At 45.3% G+C, this 19,831-nt stretch overlaps 1 protein-coding gene across 1 annotated transcript; it reads right to left on the bottom strand.

The window, feature by feature from the left end:
* Positions 1-759: 759 nt before the first annotated feature.
* On the bottom strand, positions 760-1,905 carry S1PR3 (sphingosine-1-phosphate receptor 3; the record flags this gene model as incomplete). Its single annotated transcript, XM_082013411.1, has 1 exon — positions 760-1,905. The coding sequence occupies one exon, from the start codon at positions 1,903-1,905 to the stop codon at positions 760-762; it is 1,146 nt and encodes a 381-aa protein (XP_081869537.1).
* Between the last annotated feature and the right edge of the window lie 17,926 nt (positions 1,906-19,831).

The raw sequence follows: 19,831 nt of genomic DNA, 5'->3' as shown, positions 1-19,831 counted from the left end.
TGTTTAAAATAAGTTGTGAAATGTCACAGTGACAACTGTCATGTTGTCTTTCACTAAACACGAAAAGTCTGAATAACAGTGGAAAAAATAAAAATACTGCACTGATATGACATGTTAAAGTTCCTGTCAGTTAAAAGTTACTACTTCATATATTTTCAAATATCCCCATTGAAACACACCTATCTATTTGTATAATTTGTCACCTTACACTGTATACTGCAATACAATGTTTAGCATATTGTAAACTTTTACCAAACAACGACTTCTTAATAAGGAATTGTACAAATATACAGCTATTTATACCACATACATATAAGGCCATTAACATAATAGCAAGATACGTACAGAGAACTATAATCACCAACATATGTAATGAGCTTTTCTCCCAGTCGGCAACAATCGGGCTCATTTTCCGATCATCATCAGTGTTTAGTGAATGCTGAAGTTTGTAACAGGTTTTCTTAAAGTCTCACAAAATCAGGCAGGCAGTGCCAAATGCAACCCCGTCATGCAATGCCATCGTGGTACACAATGTCATTAGATGGGCATGGACTCTGCCCTGGCTGTTGGGTAGCATGAAAGGTTTTTTCTGAATCAGGTGTGTTACTGAATGAACACACAAGGCAAATGATTGTTGATAAATAAGTCCTCAAAGTTAAATAAGTGGTTAGTGTTTTGCCATGTGACTTAAGTGCATGAATGCTTAAACTACATTTGTAGTTCAAAAGCCACAGAAAGGTACTTGTCTCAAGGAATCCTTTACTTACAGAAGTTTCCATTGTGAAATGAAGATTCATTTTTCTCAGCAATACACGAGGGAACATTTATTGGTGGGAAATCTTCCTTTGGCTTCTGGGTATTGCTGCTGCTGGATTTACTTCGACTGTGATCTGGTGTGGGCTGAATAGGCAAAGATCTGGCCACCTTGGATTTCACCAGGCAGCCACAAACAAGGCGAAAGAAAGCCCGACGCATTTCCTTACTGGCCAGAGTGTAGATGATTGGGTTCATCGCAGAATTTATGACTGCCAGAGCAATAAACCAGTTGGCTTTGTACAAGATAGAGCACTCCTTGACTCTGCAGGCCACATCGATGAGGAACAGGATGAACAGTGGAGACCAACAGGCAATGAAGACACTAACAACGATGACGACAGTCCTAAGGAGCGCCATGGACCGCTCCGAGTTATTGTGGTTAGTGACATTACGACTGCTGGACTTTACTAGGATGTAGATACGGGCATATAGGATGACAATAGCAACCAAAATGGCTATGAAGATACTAATGCAGAACACAACATACTTCTTGGAGTACAGAGGCAAAATTGTTGAGCAATCTGGTAAGTTGTTTATACAGTTCCAGCCGAGGATGGGTAAGGCACCCAAGGAAATTGAAATAAGCCAGCACGTACCAATGAGAAGAAACACTCTGTATTTTTTATTTGCATCATAAGGCCTCATTTTAATCATGGTCAAATGCCGCTCAATAGCTATGGCTAGTAAGCTGAAAGTGGAGGCTCCCAGAGCAACAAACATACTGCCTTCCCTAATGAACCAGATTGTGGAGGACAAACTCAGAGTTTTCTTCCCAGACATAAGAATGTTCACTTTGTAAACAATCCCAGCTAAAAGATCACAGAGAGCTAGATTGCCAATAAAAAAGTACATACGGTTGTGAAATTTATTGTTTTTCCATATGGCAATCAACACCATCAAGTTTTCCAGGACTATGAAACTACATAAGATCAGAAATGCAATAGTGGTCAGGTCTATGTTATCAGTTGCCTTTTCCCTTAAAATAAGCTTTCCTGTGTAGTTATAATGCAGTACGATCAGAGAGTCCATCTCTTCATTTACTTGAGGGCCCACAAATGCATCAGGTGACATGGTAACTGCTGCCATCATTTGTTCACCTGGACTTTCCTTCTTTAGTACCACGAGAATTTAGTTCCGATAATTTTCCACAAGAGGGAGATCAAGCCACGCTCATCCAAGCACTCCTCTGGGCAGGCAGTGGGAATCCCCAGCTCCAGCAAGCCTCGCATATTAATTCGGGAGAGTGGCTGGCAAACCAGGTTCTGAAAACAAAAACAACAAATGCAACATAAATCTCACTGTCTTCCCATGTCACCCACGGCCTACGTGGGTGCTCAAGCTACAGCATACACCCAGGAGCTGAGAGGGACGCTGACTACAACGGGACACCAAGGTCTAGCATTGCTGCGTGCTTATCAAGGTCACTGTGGGTAAGCTGTGGGTCCTGCTCTGCACAGATGCAGCTCTGCTGCGGAAATAGGAGGGCAATGTGGAGAACTTAGGTGCTTTCTCCTACAGAATTTCCACGCTGAAAAAAACCCGGAGGGGCAGTGAGAAGGTTTAGTAAATGGTCCCACCAAGCCCCAGTGTGCAGCTCACTCCTTCTCAGAAAGACCTAAGTGTACGTGGCACTACCAAACCACCCAACCATCGCTGCCTGAGCAGCAGCAACAAGGCAAACTCACTGCTTTCAAAGCTTGTCCCTGTTCTCCCTGCAGACCTAAGGTAGGAAAGAACCTGAGAAAGCTGGTCTCAAGTCTTCATGCCAGTGTGCATGTTGCCAATACCTAAAGTAACTTCTGACCCTTAAGGGTGCAAAATTATGCTATTTACAATTAAGGAGACGCTCTGAAAGCCAGTCATCATAAAACCAATCCTACTTCCCATTCAAATTAGTTGGATTTCTGCTTTCCTTTTTAAAATAAACATATAAAGTCACATCTTTTTAAGTATCTTTTCTTTATGGTTCACTTTCCTTTTTTTTTTCCTTTGCATGTGTATACAAGACATACATTTAATTTTACTGGTTTTTTTTTAAATAAAAAATAATTATACCAACTTTAATTGTCCTTCTCAATTTACTGCTGTTTTGCTTTAATTTATGACTTAGATTAACTGCAATGTTTTCCCACAGACTTTAATAGGTTGCATTTTCACAGCAGATCCTCCTAGCTGTCTTTTTTCCATTGTCATGTATAAACATTGGAAGAGATGTGCACAGCTTTGTAAAAGTATCAGAAGGTGTCAGAGCACTTACGGTTTTACCAGAAGTGCTACAGTTTAGTTGCTGTCTATTCCAATGAGAATCAGTGCTCATGCCCCAAACATATGCATTGAGGTTGAACAGGTAGCCAATTTTTCAGCTTAATAACCAAACCAGGATGGGGATGAGGAGAGAACTGGTTCCATCTGAACCAAATTTGTAAAGATTTAACTTTTTTCTGGGAAAGGCAAGAAAATAAAAAGCTGTGTTGGATGGTAGGACACTTTCAATTGTCCCAAAGTGAAATAGCTTAGTTCAGGGAACTCTTTAAGAGCTATTGCTCCTGATCTTACCATTTATTTACACAAGGGTCACTAGCATTTCCCAGACATGTGAAAGGCACTTTCAAAGGACAGGTATCAAGGGAAGAAATCAAGGTCTCAACCTCTGCTAGAGACCAGCACACCAACAGTTTTTAACCTGCAGCCTGTACGTCCCAAGGAATATCTGATTTACTCTGTGTAATAGAGTAGGCTTACCACCAACAGGCTTAGGTTGAATATAGAAGTGTCTGTACTTTCACTGGAAAATAGCAGCCCCCCAGTAATTAAAGGCGGCCTACAGGAAAGATGGGGAGGGACTCTTTATCAGTGAGTGTCGTCATAGAACAAGCTGTAATGGTTTTAAACTGAAAGGGGTAGATAATAGATGACATAGTAGGAAGAAATTCTTTACTGTGAGGATGGTGAGACACTGGAACAGGTTGCCCAGAGAGGCTGTGGATGCTCCCTCCCTGGAAGTGTTCAAGGTCAGGTTGGATGAAGCTTTGAGTAACCTGGTCTAGTGGAAGGGTATCCCTGCCCATGGCAGGGGTGGTGGAACTAGATGATTTTTAAGGTCCCTTCCAACCCAAACCATTCTATGATTCTACATACAGGTTTCTTAAGACCACAAGTGGTCTTAAGTGCTGTTCCAGCATTTTGTTTTGGCAATTGAAAAGTGGCAGATGCATTTTCAAGTGCCTTCTGGAAGAGGGGAGGAGCAAACCACATCCCAGATGAATGTAAAGGGATTTAAAGCATGACCCACACCGTATTTTCCCACCTTCCCTTTTCCTGGATCCCCTTCAGAAAAGAAGTAAACTGACAAAAGCCTACAGCAAATTGACTTGAATTCTTTAGTACATTCAAGATGTTTTAAAATTATTTCTGAGAAAATAATTTACTATTTACCCATCATTATTACCATTTCCCCATTCTAGTGCTTAGGTCCAAACTTGTTTGTCCAAGAGACCCTCTGGGAGAGACATATTATCCTATAAACACAGTTGTTGCTTGGTGTTCTCAGTCTTTTTTACTATGAAGATGACAGCAATCATCTCATTCACCTCCCAGGAGCAGAATTGGGCCCTCGAGTTGTTGACCTCTTTTCTGAAGCATGGTAACAGTGAAGTTCTTTAACAGAACAACTTCACCTCAGCTAAGGTTCAATCTAATTGTAATTCAGTTACAATCTGCACACTGTTATCACAGCAACTATCACAGTCTTTCATTGTATTGTCTTCTAACAAAATGCCACTGTGTCCATATGAATTGCAAGTGCTTTCCACTGTAAAATAAACAATTACATTTGACTAGAAAAGTATTTGTTAATGATAGCTCAACTAGCAATACTCACCAGACTGGCCGGTGGCTGCCTGAAGACCACATACAGCAAAATAAATGTTTCTGTAAGTCTTTTACAAACAGACTTTTCATACTGGTCTACCAAAGGGCAAATACATTTCTTTCTGTGAAGAAAATTATATGCCAGACTTAGGACTTTATCAGCCACAACTCAGCAGCTGTAAACTGTCATGACTGTACTACAGGCAATGGTGCTATACCAGTTCCCCTGGCTGAAGGCAGGGACGATTCACGCAATCAGCAGAAATCTTACAAGGTGTCTTCCATTGTTCATAATTATTTCTTCCCTTAAAATTATTACAGCAAACTTAGTATCACAAAAGTAAATCTTTGCCTCTGACAGGATAGTAGCAAGGAAATGGAGGCTGGAGCATTATTATTTGCCAGGACTCTCAAGGAATGAATATCACTCGCAAGCCACTTGAAAGTTAATATAAATAATAATGTAAAAAAATTAAAATTTATTCTCTTCTGGCAGCAGCATTTCCAGGTAATATCTTTCAGCCACTTTTTTGTTTTCCTCCTGTTTTGTAGCCAGTAACTCAGAAAGCATATTAATTTTTAACAGAAAAATTAACACTGGTTTTATATTATAATAACAAGAAAGCAGCAGCAAAGTCAAGGATATCTGTGTAACTGCTTCCTGACAGCTCTACAACTCACTCCTCAAAATAACTTTGTCCCAGTCACATGCAGAAGACTAGCCACTAGCTGCAAGGTATGGACCTCAGCGCAAAATATTAAAAACCGGACCTGAAGAGCCCGTCTGTGGCATGCTGTGTGTTGAGCATTGCCCTGGATAGGTACCTCAATAACCCGAGCTCTTGATACTGCTGGAAATCAGTTCTATTCCCTCAGATCAGAGGATCCCTCTTGCTGCACCACCAGGTACCACTACAAAGATAAACCTATTGGCAACACGGGGCAAACTGGCTGTACTCCTCACGAACACGATAGCATTTGCTAAATTACTCACATAAAGGCAGCAGTACAATGTTAAAAACCGCAGTCGTGTGGAGGACAATTGAGTCACCTCCTTCAGCTATTTGGCTGACCTTTGTCCTCCCTGCTCCAAGGATGGAGGGAGCAGTTGGGGTCAGCAGTGAGCACCATCATATGCCTGCCTGGAAAATCTCCCTGCCCACCACCATGCTTTGGGGTTTCCACAGCAGTTAGTGTGGTCTCCTGCAGAGGTCAAGGATCCTAGTAGGGTCGAGCACCCTTCCAGGCTGGACTGGGGGCTCTCTGTCATGGCTCATATCCCTAGGGTCTACCAAGGTCTGTATGGTCCTTGTGTCACATGTGCCATGAAAAGGGCAATGCTGTGCAGTAGGCCACAACCCCTCAATCTGCCCTATGGCAAGGCACACCTCCACTACTCTCTCCAGCCCCACCACACAGTGGCACAGGCAGAGACTCAGGGCTGTACATCTCACCGCCTCCCTGCAAGATAACGCCCTGGCTAAGGCAGCTGGAGTCAACCTGCAGTTTTCCTCTGGGAATGTGTACTTCCCAGTACCAGGAGGCAACAGGGAACTGGTGATAATGGAGATGGCAAAGCCCTTCAGCAACCATCTCTCGTACATGTCCACTCTCTGCTCCCAGTGGGTGCTCTGGGAGGTGAGGGCTTTTACCATCTCATGAGTCACTGCGTACTTTACAGCTGCAAGAGTAAGAAATTTCTATTTTCAAAACAGTGAGCCAAACCGCTCTCAATTTTCATGATATCCTGAAGACAAAGCAACAAGTGAGAATAAAGCACAAGTGAGAACAGGACTTAACTTTCCACTATCTGCTTTTGCCTACACAAGAACATACGATTCTATGCGTTCAGTACACTCACTGTTAATTCAGCTGGAATTGTACCTTCCTGCTTTCTAAATATCCACAAACAGACTCGACCAAAGATACCAGACCCCCCTTTCACCACCACCACACATGCTGCAGCTCTCTCTTCTCTTCCACACACAGCCACCATTGGCTTAGGCCACCAATGATAATTTTAAGAAAGGCAAAGGGAAAGTCAAGAATGCGCATCTGAAGACAAACTTTTGTATATTGTTTTTAAAGCTTTTCCAGATGAAAAGTAAGCACGTGTAATTTATCTGGCACACCCTGGAAATGCTAAATTTAAGAAAAGAAAAGACTTTTGAGAACAGCAGCACATTTCAATACACATTTCCTTTGAAATTAAGCTGTGCCAGTTGCAAATAAAGTTTGGACAACAAACATCTGCCGTGAAACCATGTCTTGGACAACTCAAATAAACTTTAAAAAGTTTGTTGGTTTTTTTTTAAGTGAATGTGCTGGCAGCTTACAGCCTCAGAAAAGCCTTTAATAAATGGTTATTTTTCTTGGCTTCTGAATTTTAGACATTAGTTTGTATTTTGTAATTTCGAGTAGCACACATGCATATCTCACACAGGAGCTCCGGGCTGGTTTAATTTTTGCACGTTAAAGAAAGGCACATTTACTTCTTCCCTCTCACCGGCTCCCAGCGGTCCCGACCTATTCCCCCCTCCAAACTCCAGCATTCTGTCATTAGATTCACTACTGCAGCAACCCAAACTTTTTGGGCAGAGACAACCATCTTGTCTAAGCTACCCAAGAACATCCCCGACGTGTCCGCGGCGTGACCGTCCCACCCGGGAAAAACGACTCTACTCACAGTCTCGGGCTCTACTCAACCCGCCGCCGCTCCGTGCCTGCCACTACGCCGTTACGTGACGTCCCGAAGGAGCCGCCAGCGCGGTGGCTTTCCCGCTCCCACGACAAGCGGCGAGGCAGGCGGAGCGGCAGCCCAGCGGGCCCGGGACACCCCGCCCGTGGCTCGCCGAGGGGCGACCAACGCGGCCGCGCCGGCGGCACCGACAGGCGGGCTGCGGGGCGGGCAGGCGGCGGCAGGGCGCAGCCCGCCGCCCAGGTAGCGGGGAGAGGGGCAAGGGGGCAGGCAGGGTGCGGGCAGGGCTGTTCCGCAGGAGAGGCGAAGTACCTGCTGCGTCCCCGCCGCGTCCCCCCCCGGCGGTCTGCGTTCGCCGCCTCCGACCTCGCCGGCTGCGCGGCGCCGCTCGGCCCCCGGGGCTGCGCTGGGCCGGGCCGGGCCGGACCAGGCCGGGCGGAGCTGGGATCGCCCCGGCCCTGCCCCGCTGCCGCTGCAGGCGCTCCCCGCGGCTCCGCGCTCCCCCGCCGCCGCCCCGCCCGGGTACTCCCGCCCGACCGCCCCGCCGGGCCTTTCTCTGCCCCCGCCTCGCGTCCGCCCCCCCGGCTCCTGCCTGCGGCACGCTGCTCCCACGCCGCTGTCGCCCCCAGTCACGCTTCGGTTCCCACTCCGGCGCTCCTTGCCAGCCCCCGGCCCGTCCCGCTTCACCACCGCCGCTTCGCCCCTCACTGCCCACTCGTGCCCCGTGCCCAAGGGGGTACCTCTGCGGGTCCGGCTGCTGCCGTCGGGGCACGGCCGCGGGTGAAGCACCAGGCGCTGTGGGCAGCCAGGGGTGCAGTGCGGGACGGCGGAGCCCGCCGCCGAGTATTTGTAACGTCCATAAAAGTGCGAGGGGGAGGGAGGAAATTCTGGGTAGTCCTTACTCAGCTCGAGCTATTAGCGTGCTTGAGTGAAGTTTACCTCTCCTGCATCTGCCCCCGTGTTTTACCGTGTCTCATAATGTGATCTTCAGGGAGCTTGAGAGGGGTGACACAGGGTGAGGCACTCAGGAACTCTTGGCTTGGTTTGACCCTGAGCTGCTTAATTACAGCATGTTCTTAGTACTTCTTGTCAGCGTTATTGACGGAATAATAGCAACTCAAGGATAGCGATAAGCAAGCAGATTGCCTCAGTGATGGGAGCAGCACTTTGGAGAAGTTGAAACCTGGATCCTACAACTGTCTAATTTAAACGTACTTGTAAGATGCCTGTGGGTACAGCAAAGATTTCTGTCAGAAACGGATACAATGAGCTGGCAAACAGGAACACTACAACAGCCTTGCTACGCGCAGGCAGGCGTGTAGTGTTGCCTAGTCGTCTCACTGCAATCAGTGTTTTTCTTGGGAGCCTCCTGTCTGGAGCTGAGCATCGTCACACTGGGACTCATGCCATGGGCTCGGCTGTCAGGTTGCCTGCACTGCTACTCGGTAGGGAAGAAAAGTCCTGAAAGAAAGCAGAACTAGGCTTTTTATAGCCAGAAGTTTAAGCTGATGTAGCAGAACAAATGGTGTGTTTCTGTGATTGCTTTTTATCTGCTTGAAGACGAGTAATAAAAGTCTTCTGGTTTAGGACCTTGATAGGAGATATGGACTACACAGGGCAGAATGCTGGTAAAATCACTTTGAAGCTGATGAACCCCATGGATGCAGCCCCACTTAGCTATGGATAGGGCTATACTGAAATGTGTGGTGGTCCTGTCCTTATCTCCTCATCCTCCCATCGTGTCCTGCGTGAAAGCTGCGCTCTTTTGTGAAGGGGAAGAGGAGTGGAAAAATTCCACACCACATAAAAGCACACAATGCTTTTCGGCAAAGGGGAGCCTGGGTCTCTGAATCACTGCTCTCCCATTGTACTGGAAAGCCTTGTCCAAGAGTTGCCCTGCAAAACCAGGAAGCTCTGTAGTCCTCCGGGCAGCCACTTGCTGCTTGTTGTGAAGGCCCAGTTCTTGCAGAGCAGATGCTTTAGTAAGCAGCCTCTGGCCTTGCTCTGCAGTCTGCTATTATTCCTTGTTCTTCTCCCTTTTCTTTGCTACCTTTTGGCTACTTGGAGAGGGGAGCCAGAACACACAGTCATTTTGATCAGACCATAGTAGGTGAGGGGACAAGGTACTGCCACCGGAAAGATATTTTTGGCAATGGTGCCAGGAGATGGCAAACTTTGCCCTGCTGCCTGTGATGGATTTGATTTGCCTTCCTCAGTTGGGCTTGCCACCATCCCGTAGGAGTAGCCCACAGCGAGGCCCCACTATATATAGTACAAGGACATTACCCTCCTCTGCAGAGGAGTATGCATGAGAAGTGGTGTATTGATGGTGCAGACCAGATGTTATCTCTGACCGAAACCTTTGACGGTGGTGTCTGAAAGCCCTTCTTCTACTGCAAAGCACCTTGAGCAATGCAGACCCACCAGTGAGAGTGGGGGTCTCATGGCCCACCTCTCCTCTCCATCACGGGAAAGAGACCTCAGCCACGGCTGCCAAAGCAGCAGTGAACAGGAACCTTTGGGGAGCTCAGCCTGTTTGGCAATAGCAGATACTACCCACCGGTTCATTTCCAAACATGACACAACAGCCTGTGAGACACGCATACCGTACTCAGCTTTCCACAAGGCTCTTGACCTTGTTGGAGTACTCTAAATTGCATTTTTGTGGGGTAAAAAGATTAATAACCAAGTAAAAGATAGAATGTAAAGGCCAGGAACAATGATCAGTTTTCATAGCAACAAGGTTAACAGCTGAATTTCCTGGGGATGAGGAGTCTGTTCTGCCCTGGAAATTCATGAGTGAGTGGGCAAACAGGATGAATAATGGGAGAACAGCATTTGCTGATGTTATTGAGGGTACTTGACAGTGAAACTAAAACCGAGGATAAGAAGTTGCTGAGACCTGAAGGTCCTGAGTGACCTGCTGATAAAATGGTGTGTTCATTTCCATACTGCTAAGTGAAACATAAGAAAAGCAACTCTAATGATACATGCACAGATGTACGTGGAGTGTTATTGCTTAGGTGAGAGGTCTTTGTGGATAGTTCTTCTAAAACATCCTACATTCATTAACTGTTAAAGGGAAACTGAATACTAGGAATGATTAAGAAAGGAATGAAGAACAAAATGGAAAACATGGTCAAGCTCTTCTGTGAGCTCTGCACCTTGAGTACCACGGGTGCCTCTGGTTGCTTCATTTCCTCATGAATACAGTAAAACACAAAAAGGCACAAAATGCAATGGAATGCTTATAAAAGTCATCCCTGCAGGGAAAATGCAAGTTGGCTAGGTCTAATCAATGCTCTGAGGAAAGGCAAAAACCACAATGAACCAAGACAGAGCAGTTTAAAACAAAAGGAAACAAATTTCCGTCAGTGTACCGTTGAATTGTGGAACACGTTGCTGCGGGAGAGAAAGAGAAAAAGTGGTTAAACAAACCACATGGAATAAAAGCCCTTTAACGGCTGTTAAATATAATGAGAAGGCAGGGCACGTCTGGAAGACTGGGGACCCAAGCAGGGGCAGTAGGTGCCCTGCACACCTCCAGCTCCAAAGTTAGCATGGGCCAAATCCTGCCCCGGGTCTTTTCTCCTGTGTTACAAGAAAGCATGGTCTTGGCTAAAAGGACAAGCCATGGCACAGGTAACAGCATGACTATTGCTCACTTCTGCAGGTATTAAAAGAAAGGAGAGGTGATTTAAGCTGGATATGGCAGAGGAAGGGTCAGCAGGGTGACTTGGAGAGAGGTGGCTCAGCTAAAGCAATGGGCTCAGAAAACGACCTAGTGAAGTTGTCCAAATGGTCCTGGGCCTCACACCACACTGCGACAGCCCATGAATTTGATTTTCTATCGTTTGTATTACATGGAGAATAACTAATTAAAAAAAGGTTTTTTACTTCCATATATGGGATGTGATCCAATGAATGCCTAACAGATGGATGCCATTGATATAAATGGGCTTTTCAGGACATGCTTAAAAGTTAAAAAGTAGTTAAAGTTATTTCTATTTACAGATAGGTGAAATGTATAAATATGCAATACAGGCTGAAGTTACCCTCAGAGGAAAGATGTTGTAATTTCTGCACAGACAAAACAGATCATGTTTCAAGATTAATATTATCCTTCTCATGTGGTAGTTACAATTAAGTCCTTGAAGAGTCTCCTTTTTCTGTTAACTGTTTAGGGCATGATAAAATTTTGGTAATTTCTGTCTATCAAGATTAAAAAATCATTCATCCACTGTTTTATTAATGCCTTAGTTATAATTTCCTCATACTGACCTTCATCCAATACTTTACAGGTCTCTCACTGATTTACTTTCCTGGAGTTTCTGAAGGAATGCTCCATCATGTGGAAGATCAGTCATTTATTTTTTACTATCTTGGTATGTAAACAAAACAGCAGCAGGGTGATTTTAAAGTTGCAATTCAAAACAATATGATATTTATCTGATTATATTGTAACCTATTTTACCTCTCTACTTTTCTACTGCTGCTGAGCTATCTTTTTTATATTAACAAGATGTATTATGCGTTGTTATGTCTAGGTGATGAAGTGCTGCAACATATCTTTGTTTGTAATACTATTTCTGTGCTTATTTCTGTGCCTCCAACTCAGTTTTAGGCCAATATTGAATGTAATATTGTTTAATTGAGAAATTATTAAAAGAGGAAAAAAATATTATTTTTATTTAATAGAAAATAAAATAAATGCCCCCGAATATTTCTTTGTAATACTGTTGAATGATAATCTGCACTGATCAAAATGCATTTTGTTACTACATCAAATAAGCAATCTGTCAATCACTGTTAAGTATAAGCAGAGAAGATTTTGGAAACTTCAAAAATTATGACTTTTTTCACATATTCATTCACTTTGTATGTCATGGCTATGTATTTGCTGAATTCTTTTGACTTTCTCTACTTGTTTTAAAGATATGTATTCTCCTTTCTTTAGCAGCAGTAAAGCTGACACACTAACTATAAATCCACCACAGGAATGACTGCGGTCAAGATCTTGCAAATCCTGTTACCTCAACGTTTCTAACATTTTATCAATGTTGTTTGAATCGCAGCATCTCATAATCTATTTGAATTAATATATTTAAATTTGGTGTCTTTGGAAAATAATATTCTGATTCAAAGCCCTTAAAATATTGACATAGCTTTAATACATCATTTTGGAGCCTGTCTTAGAAACGATCAAGAAACACCGTAACCAAACACATACACCTGTTACCTTCACGTCTACTTTCTGCTCCCTCAGATCATTACTTGGGATGATGAAAATGGAAAGAATTTGACTTTTTACAAGCTGAATACAAGCTTGTAAAAAGGCTGTTGGTTTAGATGTCCTGTTTTCTTCACCTTCTTTTCTGTAACTGTAATGGCATTTTTGAGAGGTACAGTCTTGTACATATCACGTATAAATACAATATATGCCCATAGGACATATTTCAGCTGCATGTTGTGTGTTAACTACTGGGATCATGTGCTTAGCTAAGCTGAGCTCTGTCTGTTTCTGCAAGTGACACCTTCCTCTAGGGATAACGGGGCAGATGCTCAGAGCATGGCCAGATATTTATCGTTAGCATTATGTTGAGACAGACTCAGCTGAATGCACAGCACTGTGCAGATTGCACGTGTTAAAAGAAAGATAGTTGTTATCACAGCACTTCCAGCCAGACATGATGTAAAAAGTGAAATGCAGAGAAAGCAGAAGGGGAAATGAGTTCAGTGAAACAGCTCCTTGGGTTTCCCCATCTGCATCCTGCGGCTCAACACTCCAGGCATGAAGAGCATACGTCTACATCACTGTCTGAAGGCTTCTCCCTCCTTTCTTTTCTGCACATTGCTCCCACCCTTCTCCAGTAGCTGTGGTCCTCTCCTCTGCGCTGAGCCCCAGGGCACTGGGAGGAGACCCCCAGGGGGATCTGGGTAGCTTGCATGAATGCCACCACTGCAGTGTCACCCGTCACCCACAGCTCCTGCAGAGCTCCTGCTCCCCTGGCTGCCTCCACGGGACTCCATCGGGGCCACAGACATCTCTGCCCTCCCCAAAAGGTGGGCCGAGCATGGCTGAGGCATGGTGCCCGCTGCCAAATCTGTGGGCATAGCACTGTGCACACCATCCCTGGAGGAGTGCTACACCTCCCTAATGCGACCTTATGTGATGGGAGCAGATGGCCCCATTTTGTCTGTCTTTTAGCATGTGTGTATGGTTGCAGAGGGACTTTTTTTTTTCCTGTGGAAACTAATAGAGATGGCTGAAAGAATGGAAAAACTTAACTCTCAGCAAAGGTGGCAAAAAATAGGGATTATTTTGTTCAAAGAGAAAAATAACTAAAACTGTAGGTGGTCTGGCTGAAGTCTTTCTAAATTAGCCAAGGACTATCATATGATTAAAAATTAAAATAAATTTTAGGTTTTTGCAGGGATTGTACAGTAAAAAAAACAGATTTTAATTAACAGGGAATGTAAACAAGCAGAGGCTAAGCAGGTGTTATGAAATGAAGATGCAGATGCCTACATGGATAGTTTCATTGCCAGGCGAGGGTTTTGGTTCAAGTAGCAGTCACATTTGCAAATGAAAATGACACCTCCACAGAATACAGGATTAAGATATTCAAACTTTTTTAACAACTTTGGTATTCAGAACAGCAGAGTAACAAAGTGCCATTTTGAAGCAGCAGGAGATGGGTTTTGCTTATTATTTTTGCAAGAATTTTAGCCCAATAGAAAAGAAGTTACAGCATCACAGAATCACAGAATCCCTAAGGTTGGAAAGGACCTTCAAGATCATCAAGTCCAACCATTAATCCAGTGCCACCATGTCCCGTAAACCATGTCCTGAAGCGCCACATCCACACGTTTTTTGAACACTTCCAGAGATGATGACTCCACCACCTCCATGGGCAGCCTGTTCCAGTGCTTGACCACCCTTTCAGCGAAGAAATTTTTCCTAATAGCCAATCTAAAACACCCCTGGTGCAACCTGAGGCCATTTCCTCTCGTCCTATCACTAGTTACTTGGGAGAAGAGACCAACACCCACGTCGCCACAACCCCCTTTCAGGTAGTTGTAGAGAGCGATAAGGTCTCCCCTCAGCCTCCTCTTCTCCAGACTGAACAACCCCAGTTCCCTCAGCCGCACCTCATAAGACTTGTGCTCCAGCCCCCTCACCAGCTTTGTTGCCCTTCTTTGGACATGCTCCAGCACCTCAGCATCCTTCTTGTAGTGAGGGGCCCAAAGCTGAACACAGGATTTAAGGTGCAGCCTCACCAGTGGTGAGTACAGGGGCACAATCACTTCCCTACTCCTGCTGGCCACATTATTGCTGATACAGGCCAGGACACTGTTGGCCTTCTTGGCCACCTGGGCACACTGCCGGCTCATATTCAGCCGGCTGTCAACCAGCACCCCCAGGTCCCTTTCCGCCGGGCTGCTCTCTAGCCACTCCTCCCCAAGCCTGTAGCATTGCATGGGGTTGTTGTGGCCCAAGTGCAGGACCCGGCACTTGGTCTTATTAAACCTCATACAGTTGACCTCTGCCCATCGATCCAGCCTGTCCAGATCCCTCTGCAGAGCCCTCCTACTCTCCAGCAGATCAACACTCCCACCCAGCTTGGTGTCATCTGCAAACTTACTGAGGGAGCACTCAATCCCCTCATCCAGACCATCGATAAAGATATTGAATAAGACCGGCCCCAGAACTGAGCCCTGGGGAACACCGCTTGTGACCGGCTGCCAGCCGGATTTAACGCCGTTCACCACAACTCTCTGGGCTTGGCCATCCAGCCAGTTCCTCACCCAGCGAAGAGTAAACCTGTCTAAACCGTGAGCTGACAGTTTCTCCAGGAGAATGCTGTGGGAGACGCTGTCAAAGACTTTACTAAAGTCCAGATAGAAAACATCCACAGCCTTTCCCTCATCCACTAGGCGGGTCACCTGGTCATAGAAGGAGATCAGGTTGGTTGAGCAGGACCTGCCTTTCATGAACCCATGCTGGCTGGGCCTGATCCCTTGGTTGTCCTGCACATGCCCTGTGAGCACTCTCAAGACCAACCGCTCCATAATCTTCCCTGGAACAGAGGTCAGGCTGACAGGCCTGTAGTTCCCAGCATCCTCCTTCCAGCCTTTCTTGTAGACGGGTGTCACACTGGCAAGCCTCCAGCCATCTGGGACCTCCCCTGTTAACCAGGACTGCTGATAAATGATGGCGAGTAGCTTGGCAAGCTCCTCTGCCAGCTCCCTCAGTACTCTTGAGTGGATCCCATCAGGCCCCATAGACTTGTGGGTGTCCAAGTTCTTTCCATCTGAGATCTGGTCAAGAACTGAGCCAAAGCAGCAAACTTGAATCTCTGGATTTCAGATTGAAAGCATTCAAAAAATGCTAACAAAGTGTCTGCCAACACCCTGATACAGGTGGTAAAAAATCTTCAGGGTAAATGGGGCAGTTTTAATTTCAGAGACATTTGGATCCCACCGTGATTCAGTGCATTTGAAGCACAGTTCAAGAAAGTTTCCTTCCACTCAAGCAAAATGCAGAGCTAGTTTCCTGGCTGCCATCTGCCATCATGTACCCTGGCAGGCTGTATTCACTGAAGCATCAGGGAAGGATTCAGCTGTTTAGGTTAGGAGTCTTGAAGGTTTGGGGCAAGCAAAAAAAAAAAAAAAGAAGGAAAAAACCCCAAATTCAGCAGCAGTTGGGTTTTTGGGATGTCTTGCTGACAATGGACCTCTTTTGGGACAGCAAAGAAGCACAAAGCAAGAAGGTAAAATTTTCCCCTGTGTTCATATTGATATAGTGTTAATAATATTTTAGCAATGCTGGAAGAATGGACTTTGCTTCACTGTGATCCTTGACATGCAGTATTTAACTGTTGTAATACTGGGTGCACTGACTTTCTGGCCCTGCTAATTTAAGCTGAAGCTATTGCTGCCCACAGCTGTCTTATCAACCATTTTGCTGGAAGTGGTTACCTGCCCTATAAAGACAGTCTACGGCTTGGTCTGTTGCGTTAGAGCATCAGTGACCGTGTTGTACCCTGGGCTGAGGACTGCTGTGGGTTAGGGTGGGTTTAGCATCAACGCTGCTGTTTCCTTTGCAAGGGACTATAAGAGCTCTTCAAGCAGGTATGGTCAAGCTGTGATGATAACACCTTTAATGTCTGGGAGCCTGGAGACGGGCTGCCCTGCTGGGGCCACCCCGCACAGCTGGGTCTTGACCCATGGGTCTGAGCAGGGCGCAGAGCGGGGGCTTGTCACAGAGCCACATCCACCTTGGGCATGGCCAGCAGACAGCAGGAGATGGGGCTGGAGACAAGCCTCTGCAACAATTAATGCCCCCAGGTCCCTGACACTGAATCACCTCTGCTGAGCCCATGAGGTGTCGTGAGTCAGAGCTCTGTGGTATGCCATGCTTTAAAACAACGTGGTTGTGTCCCACGTCAAGTTTATTTGGCTAACAAGTGACCTTCCCGCTAATTCAGTTCCCTCTAATTGTCTCCAAATTCTCTGAAAGCTTATTGTGGAAAATGCAATCCAAGATGTGTTTTGAGGTCACAGTTCACCAGCAGTGTGCAGGGACTGTGTGGCCAGTTACATCTCAGGTACCACCAGCTGGGACAAGTCACTGCTGACAAGGCATGTCAGGAGCTAAAAAGGAAATTCAGATCTGGAGCTCAGCTGTGGAAACCAAACACTTATTCCCTTAACAGCACAAATAAGTAGACATCTTGGCTAGACCTAAGATGTCCAGGTAACGGTGGCTTGGAAAGAAAGAGGCTTTTAAGGTTCTCCATGCATGCAGAGCATTGTAGCATACCTGCAAGTGCAGGCAGCCCAGATTAAGGCTACCTACACCCCCCTAAGACCTGCTTGGGAAGATCAGGGCCTCCTAGGAAACACGCATTGTCTCATAAGCCAGCTTGCCTATTCCACAGTGGCCATAGGACATGGGACATGGCCACAGGGGGGAAAGCACTTCAAACAGAGGCCACTATTTGTATTAGTAGCATGCTAGGCTAAAATCTGTACCTAGGCTTACATCTAAACAGGCTGGGTGTAAGGGCAGTCTAGGCACTGAAATGCTAGCTGTCTCTGCCATGAGTAATTTATATGCTGAGAATGATTATAAGGAAGCAAAAGAGCAGTGGAGGAGGGGAGGAGAAGAAATAACATGTTCTAAAAGAGGTAATGGACCTGGTTTTCAAAGCCATTGAGAAATTCTGACTCTTACGATGGCTAATAGGGCTTGAGAGTTCTCAGAAAAGTTAAAAATCAGGCATATACATTGGCTTTATAATAATGACTCAACATGATGTTTAGAAAAGTATAAAACAAGCACTGTTCAGAAAAGAACCCTCGACCCCTCACAGCAGCCCCTTAATGATCTCATGTCCTGCTACCCTCGACATCTGTTTCCCTTTATACAGGAGATAAATTCCTCCCATACCACACAGCATTCTTAAGAACTGTTATTACTCGCTGAAACAAGAAGTTCCCCAGAAGCTCTGTGTGCCCCTTCTGTGAATCTGATTTTAAGAGCTTCTTAGCTTAGGAGCTAATGGATAGTGTGTTTGTTGCTGTTTCATGGAACATGACGGTTGAAGTGTCACAGTAAGGGTCTGTGTAAATAGTGCTCAGCTTACAACATGGCCTGCAGGCCAGACTGAAGAGCACTTGTCCTAGGTAGTATCACTGGATGGAGTGGGATTGCTGGTGGAAGAAGACCTGAAGGTGAGTGAGGCTGCCCAACACTTTCACATGTATGCACGTGATGCCATAGTGCACATAGAGTAGTGGTAAGTTGTTTTAAAGTTTTGAATGTGATTTTCACTGTTCCTCTTAGGTCTGTATGTGCAGCATGAGGCAGTGCTGCGTGGTAACACCCACACTGGCTTGGTCAGATACCGGCAGCCTTATTGCTGCTCTGCCGTGGGACACTCTTAGGTAACTATCTCTGCTAAGCAATGCATATTTTTAGTGACATCCTACCACCTTTTCTGTCCTGTCTGTCACATTCGAAGGGTCATTCATAACTTGGGGTCATGTCCTTACTGCATGCTATACACTTAAGTTACTATTACTTTTTTTTAATGTGAAGCCATTTTCTACGACTGCTGTGTCAGTTGACCCACACCAGCAATTGCCACATGCCATAAGAGTTTTCCATCCTTTTTGCCAGGAAGACCTTAGTAAATTCACTGGCTATGCTCTGTTAGCAAATGTCTTTGTCAATAACCTGTGGTTAGGTCTGTTTCTTTCAGATATCACTTACAAATTAATACAAGTAGGGTGAAATATTGGTCTTCTTTTTTAGCCAACAGAAAGATCCCTGTTCATATTAACGGTCCTTTTATCATTCCTATTTCTTTAAGGGTCCTTTTTATCTACAGCTTCTCCATTCTGTTCTCTCTTACACTTCAGCCTTACCTTTCTCAGAAACTCGGGGTCTCCAGCTACTGAATATTCCTTTTCTATTCAATTTCCTCTATTAATTTTCCTATATTCCTACATATTCTATAACTCTACTTTCTTCTCCTAGACTTGAAACCTCTGACACAGTTTTTCTTTTGCCGATATTAAAACACTCCACACCTTCTGCCTACTCCCTTCATTTCTCTTAGCTGTTCATTGCTACTCTTTTAAAAGTCTTCTAAGAATCACTGGGACAGCAATATTTAAAGCATCAGTGTTACCAAAAGTTGACATCTTGTCAGTTTTAGTGGTACAGCTCATACTCTCCTAGGTGTCTGCTGGAGCAGGAGCAACACGCCTAATTGTGGTCGTGTCTATCAGACCTTGTCTCCTGGGTCGCTGGCAGCACTGAGGGTAAATAGATGCAGAACTACATGTAGCTGATGGGTCACATGATGTGTGTGGTGGTGGGTACATATCGCCTGAGGAGAATCATTACTCATAATAATTTGTCCCGCCTCCAGAGGAAAGTAGGAATGTATGTCTCTGGGGCACAGTATTTTCAGGGATGCTTTTGGAATAGTGTTATTTATGCCCCACCCGTTGGCAAGCCTGAGAATAAAAGGCATAATCAAAGCCTTATTTAGCTTAAATACAGAGCTCTGTGGTTCTGGAACAGCAAATCCTTCATTTGCATCTCTGCGGATGGTCATGTAGAGCATGTGGGCACAGAATCGTTACTAGTGGCATCCTTCCAGTCTTTACTGGGTAACTGTGCCTGCACTGGGAAGGGTTGTGAAAGGGGGAGGTAAACACCCTCACTGGCACCAGGACCATCATTGCTATTGCACTGTAAGTTGCTGTAATACATTTTTGATAGAGATACAAGTATGTGTCTCAGCATCCATGAATTTCTGCTGCACTCAATTTCAGATCTCTGTGGAGTTTAGACACTCCCTCTACCCACCCCAGTGGCATAGGAAAGGGGATGAGCCCCAAGGCAGAGGGCATCTCACTGAGGGTGTC

This window comes from Phaethon aethereus, assembly GCF_964289735.1.
Source record: "Phaethon aethereus genome assembly, chromosome: Z".
Taxonomy (NCBI): Eukaryota; Metazoa; Chordata; class Aves; order Phaethontiformes; family Phaethontidae; genus Phaethon; species Phaethon aethereus.
This window is presented reverse-complemented; position numbering and strand designations above follow the sequence as displayed.